Raw genomic sequence first — 8,648 nt, forward strand, 5'->3', positions numbered from 1 at the left:
AGTAAATACTGACATGTCGGTACTATTACTTAGTACAGCTGTTATAAGGCACCGAATTAGGATAGCCATTCCTACCCCTTAATGGAATAATCCTGGACATCTTGGCTTTATGGGAAAAACGGTTCACAGACCAGTGAAACAAAATGATTTGGCGCTGTGTTATCTGCTTCGTTTTTGTGGGTCTGACCCTCAAATCCTTACTGAGTCATATTAATTCTGCACATAGCCATAGTCCAGATTTCCGTGTAGTTTGTGGCATAGATGGATGTGTCAAAGAATATCGTGTTTACAATTCATTTTGGTATCACATTCGTCGAACACACTCCGACCACCTTGGCAATGGACGATGCAGCGGATCGACTAGGACACAGAAATCTGTAAGGTGAGACTGACTATATACTTTGATATCTTTGAAAATAATCATATAAAGTATTCATGTTAGATTCCTACTTGTGTTTACAGCTTAACAGTAGATATGTTAATGCTAATTCCTTATGATCCACATCAATGCTATTTCTAAACAATTTTTCTGAGTGCTTAATTTCTCCTAATAGAGAAAACACCATTTTTATTTATTTTTTTTACTTTTGTTTTAAATAAACCAATGGGCATGGTCCAGAGTCTCCTTGGTTGTTTGTGTTTATTAATATTCATTGTTTCAGTTAGTTTCCTGGTTATTTGTTAATTATTTCCTGTGTTTAGGTGTTCTCCGTGCCTCCCTTGTCTTGAGTCAAGTGTCCCTGGTTTGATGTTCATGTTTATTCCTGTTTTACTTTGATAGTCCCATGCCCTGCATCAGTGTATTCTGTTGCCCTTCCCCCTGGTCTCTTCTCATCTGATTAGTGTCAGCTGTGTTTCGTACCTGTCTGCCAATTCCTCGTTTCCCTGTGTGTGTGTATATTTAGTGTGTGCTTCCCTCTGTTCTTTGTCGGATCGTCTGCATTTTCTCCTCTGTGTCATCTGTGTTCCCTCCCTCAGGTTTTCATGTCTCATGCTCCTTGCTCCAGGTTGTAAGGTTTTTGCAACATTTTCAATGTTTCCTGTGTTCTTTAGTTTAGCTTTCCAGGTTTAGGTTTTTGAGGATTTTTAAAGCTTTTAAACTACAGTTAAGCTACCAAATATCAATCAGCAATAAATTAGTAACAATTTATTAAACTCAGTCTGAAAACATACATATTTTGGAGTAAATTATCAAATGCAGAATAGAATTATTTAGAAATGATCAGTGTAGCTTGTAATTAATATCTTTAACTAGTCAATTAATCAATTAATCTCAATTGCAGTTCTAGGAGGGAACCCTCATCAGCGGAGAACAGAAGTCTGAGTAACATGTGGGCCTACAGGACTGATCCAGTGGTCGAAAACCAGCCAACAAGCCAGCCAACAATGGATGCAGCTGTAGACACCAGATTGAACTCAGGAGAAGATGCAGTGATTGATCAAAACACAATACAGCATGATCCAGACAGTGTGTGCCCCGAACATTTTGGTACTTTTGACAATAATAAGACATTGTACTCTGGCTTCGATGATGGTGCCCATATCTCGCAAAGGCCCCTTGTTCCATCCCAGACCAACAATGATACCTCGACTCCAAACATTTCAGCAGCTTGTCCAAGCGGGTTCGCAGATGGAGTAGCATCATCCCAATCTATGGTGAGTCTATCACTACTGAACAATAACAACTTCTTTTGATAAAACATTTTACCAGTTTATAACATTCCTATATTTATTTCTCTTTTCTGAAGGATGACTCCTGCCACGATGTTCTTACCAGACAAGCAACAGCTCTTGTATTGACTGCAAGAGAGAAACATCGTCTTTCACAGGTTTGTGCTCATACAAAATTAGAATGATTATTTTAACATGTGGCTCTATTTTTTTTCATCATTTATTATTAACAATTTCCCTAAACTGTAACAGCCTTTAATTCATTCTGATTATCCTAATAGTAACTATGCAAAACCGAGCATCACTTGTATGTGCCTCCAACTTTCCAACAAATGACTATGACTGCCTTAGGTAAACTAAGGCAGTCATAGTCTCCAGCCATCCATCCATTTGCCTCCGCCTATCCTTTTCAGGGTTGCTCCCATCACAAGCCTTCCTCTGCCACCTAACTCTTAGTCTCAGTTTAAAAAGGAAAATTGTAATCTTAAGTAAACTAAAAATTTGAGTTTTGCAAGAAATCCGAGAAGGAATTTAAAAATTTTTTTTTTTTCTTCAGTTTCAGTGAGGGAAAAAATCTATAAGAAACAGTCAAATAATTCTATGCAGTTTTTTTGGTTGCAGAGCTACGTACATTATTAGTACTTACATTATAAGTTGTCTATTCGCTAAAAATAAATCTCTTTTAATAGCAAACAACTAAGATGTCGTTTGTCCTTTCTGTCTGTTTTTCAGAGTGGTGTGAATGATGTCGTTGCAGCATTACAACAGTATCAGGCATCGTTGGTCAATAATCTGAGAAGTCAGGTACAAAAGGTTTTCCAGCAGCATCATGGAAGTGGACTTGAAAAAGATGTTTTGGCAGTCTTCGACCAGATTGAGGATCCATTTGCCTCTGTTTCAACAACATACAGGCAGGATGATGTGATAAAGAGACATTTCAATTTTGTGGAGTCCGAGGAGGTTTGTGTTGGGTATACTGCTGTCATGGGAAAAAAAGGGGAAAAAAAGGGAAAAAAAGATTCCTCACTACTGTGCCCAAATGTTTTCATTATGTTCCGCTTGTCAGAAGTTTGGAGCAGTTATTGTCCCATCCAAGAGTTTTGGCATTGATAGATGAGCAGAAAAATTAGAGAAATGAGTATTTATATGATATCATAGATGGAGAACTCATGAAGTCTCACCGTTTATTTTCTGCACACCCCTCTGCCTTACAGATTATCCTTTACTCAGATGAAATTGAAATTTGTAACCCACTTGGGTCTCATGCCTCCAAAAATAAGTTGGTAATGTTCTATTATACTTTGGGAAACATTAATCCTAAATATCGATCAAAACTACCTGCCATTCGTCTACTTGCCATTGCAAAAAAGAGTGCGCTTTCTGAATGTGGTGTAGATGGAATCTTGCAAAGGCTGCATGAGGACTTAGTGAAGCTATATAATGGAGTTAAAATTCAAACTGGAAATGGTGAACGTGAAATATTTGGAGCATTAGTTTCATTATGTGGAGACACTTTGGCGCAACATGAGCTTTGCGGGTTTAAAGAGGGTGTTGGGTTTGCTCATAGTAAATGCAGGCAGTGTGAATGTTCATTTGAGGACATGCAAATTTATTTTGATGAGGATAACTTTGAGGAACGGACATTTGAACGACATGTCCGGCAATGTAGCGAAATTGAGAAGGCCAACACAGAGTATCTAAGAAGCAGCTTAAAAACAACATATGGAATAAACAGAAGAAGCAAACTTATTAATTTCCCAGCATTCAACTTGATCCAACAAACACCCCAAGACATGATGCATGTAATTTTTGAAGGGATTGCTCCATTAGAAATAAAGTGTGTGTTGAAAGGTACTGAACACTACGCATTCATTCTTGAACTCATTGAGATAGTTCAGATTTTACTTGCTCCTGTCATCAGTCTGCAGACTATTAACAAGTTGAAAATCCTCATTGAACAGCACTTGAAGCACATGAAAGCCCTATTCCCATATAACAACATCACACCAAAACAACATTATTTGATTCATACACCAAGCCAAATTAAACGTTTGGGACCAATGGTCCGTCATATGTGCATGAGATTTGAATCGAAACATCGCTTTTTCAAACAATGGGCGTCAAAAATAAATTTTAAAAATGTTTGCAAATCTTTAATAAAGCATAATCAAATGTATGAATGTTGTCAGAATGTGGATAGTTTTGATCACCCCATTTTTTTCCAATGAATGCACATTAGGACCAACCTCAGAAGTAAGCATAATGTCATACTTAAAAGAAAAAATGAGGGCCTTCCTTGGAAATGATGAAGTAAACCATGCAGTGACTGTTAAATGGCTTAATCTAAATGGTAACAAATACATAAGGGATAGGTCATTAATTGTTTGTGCTGTTGGTTCTAGTGGTTTACCTATATTTGGGCTTGTGAAAAATATCTATGTGATCAATTCATCATTGTACTGTTTTGAATTCCAGCAGCACAATACCATTTGTTATGACAAAGATTACATGTAATATAAGATAGAGATTCCAAACATGGCACAAGCAACGGAGCTGATATCCGCTGATAATCTTATGGATTTCACTCCATATTACAGTTTCACACACAAAGATATGACATATGCAGTCATGAAATATTACCTGTGTGATGTAATTGGACTACACATGAGTTCAACAGATGTTTTATAAAAGGCACACTGCTTTACATGCATGAACTGTATTATCAGGTTATTGTTTTGGACAGTTTTGTTGTTGAGTTTTCTATCAAATCTGACAGTTGAATGCGATTGTAGCATTGCCACAGTGAAGATATGTGTACTGATACTTGTCTGATGCTGATCTATTAATCTGTTTGACATGGCCTAAAGTGAATGAGTTATGCCGTTTCTGTTTTTCAAATGGGCCTTTATTTCATGTTTATCATGTGCTTTTAGTTCCAGCTTTTGTGCATGTTTTGTCAAACTTGACAGCAGTTTTATTACACTTTAGTGTCAATAAATACATTTCTTAAACTGAGCAGCTGTTTAAGTGGCCTTACTCTTGAAATGAGAAAAATAATCTTGTTTTTATTAGGGAATTTCAACCAAACGGTTTTCATACCTTGTAACTGGTAAATAAAGCTCAAGATGAGCTGAAATATCCTTTTAAGGAAAAGTTAGACATATTTTCCTAGAATAAGATTTATTTTCTTGTGCAAAACTTGCTTGTTAAGAATATATTTTCTTTTTAGACAAAAAATAAGAAAAAATGTCCATAAACAAGGGTTTTTTTACTTTCTTGAAAATCGTTTTTTGCAGTGTAGTGACGCCCCTGCTTTAAGAACTGAAGGTCAGTCAGTCAGAAAATTACCAAAACTTTGAATGTGTCCCCAAGTGCAGTTGCAAAAACCATCAAGAGCTACAATGAAACTGGTTCACATGAGGACCACCCCAGGAAAGGAATACCAAGAGTCAGGATAAATTCATCAGAGTCACCAGCATCAGAAATGGCAAATTAACAGCACCTCAAATTAGAGCCCAAATAACAAAGAGCCTCAACGAGTTCCAGTAGCAGACAAATCTCTACATCAGTGATTCCCAAACTTGTTTTGCTAGGCCCCCCTTTGTTTTGCAAGTCACCCCCCCCCTCCCCGCGTGCACGCACGCACGCACACAAACACATCCTCCAACCACACACACCCATATTTTGCTCCATTGTGGTTTATTTCACACCTCAAACTTTTAGTAAACAGTTAAGCAAATAAAAGTAATCTGCAATAAATTACAGGTAGTAATAAAATAAACTACTAACTCTTTTATGCTACAGCCACACCTACACGGGTATTTTTGAAAAAGCAGCTGTTTTGTCCACACATAAACAGCATTTCGAATCACCCAAAACAGATTTTTTAAAAATCCTTTTTTGCGTTTACGTGTGGACGAGGAATACAGAGTTCGTCACGCAACGTCAAAGGTACACTGTTAAAAAAAACATCGTAAAAAAACAGTAATATTCCACCAGCTGGGGCGCCAAAATAATACCGTAAAATAACAGAAAATAACTTTCTCATAAAAATACAATTATTTTCAGTAATGAAAATAGAGTTTGTTGCGCTAATTTTACATGGGATTTTGCCTTTTCCATGTGCTTTTAAACATTAAATTAGGAACATTTTAACGTGATTAAACAATGAAATTACCTATAAACATGGTCAATGAATGTGGCAATATGAATAATAATGCTTAAATGTACAGAAATATACAGTTAACAGTTGGGTTAAATAACACTACTTGATTTAAAAAAGTTGTATATTCAATTATATTTGATGTAATACTACATTATACAACACAAAATAATTCGATTTATCTTTCAAAACATGTCAAAAAGACTAGATAGTGGCTTTAAAATTACAATTCACTGTTAATTTTACATAATATCACATGTAAATTTAGATTTTAAGTGTAATTTAACATACATTTCCTGAATATTTACTGGACTTTCAGTTTGAATTAAGTGTGCTCCCTGTAAGATTGTGGGTTTTATCTGTCACAAAACATCCAAAGAACCCTTATTAAACAAAACCCCTGATTATAATTACATCAAGATTATGTTAATTCATGTGTATGAGCAGTTTGTACATGTTTATTTTACTTATAAGACATGAGACATTGTTTCAATCATTAACATTGATTTTATTGACAAAAAGATAACCCTTCCTGGAACAATCCAAGAACAACTAACACTTATGCATAAACAAAGGCATGTAGAAAAAAAGAATCTAATGCAAACACACACTTGAGCACAAAAGAAGGGGACGATGCCACCTCGAACATTCATCTGCCTCCCCACATCTGGAGCAACGAAAAGGGGTATATTTGAGGCCCATAACCTGCAGGTTTAGAAGTAGCTCTAGCTTTCTGAAAGTCTCACATTCAGGGCTGCTGCTGGCCATTTGAGTTCCCTTGGAGAAATTTGCAAAGTAATCATATGCAAAGAACAACTCGAGTAAAACAAAAGCCTCATTGTTATGCTGATTATACTTAACTGATAAGTATTGATATGTTGTAAGTTGTCACTTTAACACAAACTTTTACCAAAATAACTGAACGAATGGGACTGTGCCTGCAGAGCAAGCACCACAAGTGTGAAAGTATAGCTTATTACAATGAACTGAGATGAAGATAATACTTAAGACAATGCTACACCTAAAGCAGGACACAGTGACAGAGAGCCTGTCAGCAGACAGTAACCTACCAACTGGCTAGCACCAATGCTAGCTAAATGTGAATAGGATTTGCAGCCTATATTTCACTTTTCCCCTATAAAGCGGGCCACCCGTGCTGTTGACATTGACCATGAACCAGAGACCAGTGCTAGTGAACCACAGATAAGGTTATCCTCAGGATAAAAATGAGAACTTTTTATGCTCTCCACTCATAGTCCGCAATTTTGGTGATCAACGTCAGAACCTTTGGATTGACTGCAAGGTTTTTCTTAGACGTGTTCCACTCCACTTTGGATCCCTTGTCGGGGTTAATCTTAAGGCATCTGTTGAGTGAAAAACAACAACTTCATTAAGAAACTGAGGACTGGACTGTATGTGTTTTTTTACATTTGCAATGAATCTAAGTGTAGAATGAGCTTGCTTTTGAGTGCGTGTTTGGACATAGAGGTCATTGTGGAACAGAGGGGTGATGCAAAGATGTTTGGTTAACCTGTGAGTCTATTGCAAATGCTGTTTGAGGGTAGTGAAACATCTGTGAGCATCTACTACTCAAAGGTCTCTATCTATAACTTGACATGAGCATGAATTAAGAATATTTCAGAGACAGCCATAACTTTAGATTTCACTGTCTCATCATTCTTATGTCTCAATGCATAAAATTGACTGGTGCCGCCTTACCGTTGCAAGAATTCCAAGGTTGCTGCCTGGGCTACTGGATAAGAAATGTTCGTGCAGTATTAAGAGCCACAAATCAGGATAAGTGTGTCGCTGAAGATAGTGATATGGCCATTCGCAATTGCCTGGTCCACAGATAACATGAAGTGCTCGGCTGCCAAAGTAGAGTTTCCTGTTGTGTACATGAACAAGAGACAAGGGGACAAAAAAACAAGTCCACACATGACTCAAACAACTAACTGCAATGTTACAACTGATGTATATCAATTACATACACTGGCATGCAGTTTGGGCCCTACGGTCAACTACAAGGTGTCCAAACTTTAACTGTGGGCCTTTTCCTTTTCTGTTTAAAAAAATATGAAAATGATTTTATTTAAAATTAAATGTCATCTATAACTTTAAGCCATTTGGAGATTATTTCATCTTCTACTTGCTTAACTGTTCACATGAACTTAAATGTTGACCATGGGTGCCCAAACATTTACATTAAAGCACCACAACTGCGACAGGTGTAATCTTTTGACATCCTTAATTGCAGCACAATACTCACCTTTACAGCTTACTGAATAAATTTGAGAACTCACGCTACTAATCTGCAGGGGAATAAAAAAAACCTTATGAATCATGAAACCTGCCAAAATCCAAATACATGTATGCAATGTACGTTTAAATGTAGTCAAATAATTCGCCTCAGCTGCTTTAGCCCTACTTCCTTCTACAAAATAGAAGGAAATACTTGGCTTACATGTCCATTACATTTTTCTGGGCAAAGCTAGCACAGTGGGCTACTTCTATTTCCTATTTCTCTCACTTCATCACACAGCACATCTTGGCACGCACGAGCTCTCTACAAGAGTGCAGGTGTGTTGCTAGACTGGAACAGGTTGCCTGTCAGTGCGCCCCAGGGTGGCTGTGGCTACAATGTAGCTTGCCATCACCAGTGTGTGAATGTGTGTGTGAATGGGTGGATGACTGGATATGTAAAGCGCTTTGGGGTCCTTAGGGACTAGTAAAGTGCTATATAAATACAGGCCATTTACCATTTACCATTTATTAGCTCTTAAGTTGTATACTTAATTTCACATTAAGACAAATG

The 8,648-nt window shown here is 37.1% G+C and overlaps 1 protein-coding gene across 1 annotated transcript; it reads left to right on the forward strand.

Moving 5' to 3' along the window:
- The first annotated feature begins 26 nt into the window (after positions 1–26).
- On the forward strand, positions 27–4,727 carry LOC309717212 (uncharacterized protein). Its single transcript, XM_082551603.1, has 4 exons — positions 27–382; positions 1,284–1,656; positions 1,749–1,829; positions 2,404–4,727. The coding sequence occupies exons 1-4, from the start codon at positions 144–146 to the stop codon at positions 2,779–2,781; spliced, it is 1,071 nt and encodes a 356-aa protein (XP_082407729.1). The 5' UTR covers positions 27–143; the 3' UTR covers positions 2,782–4,727.
- Positions 4,728–8,648: the final 3,921 nt, after the last annotated feature.

This window comes from Aulonocara stuartgranti, assembly GCF_965226115.1.
Source record: "Aulonocara stuartgranti genome assembly, chromosome: 2".
NCBI lineage: Eukaryota > Metazoa > Chordata > Actinopteri > Cichliformes > Cichlidae > Aulonocara > Aulonocara stuartgranti.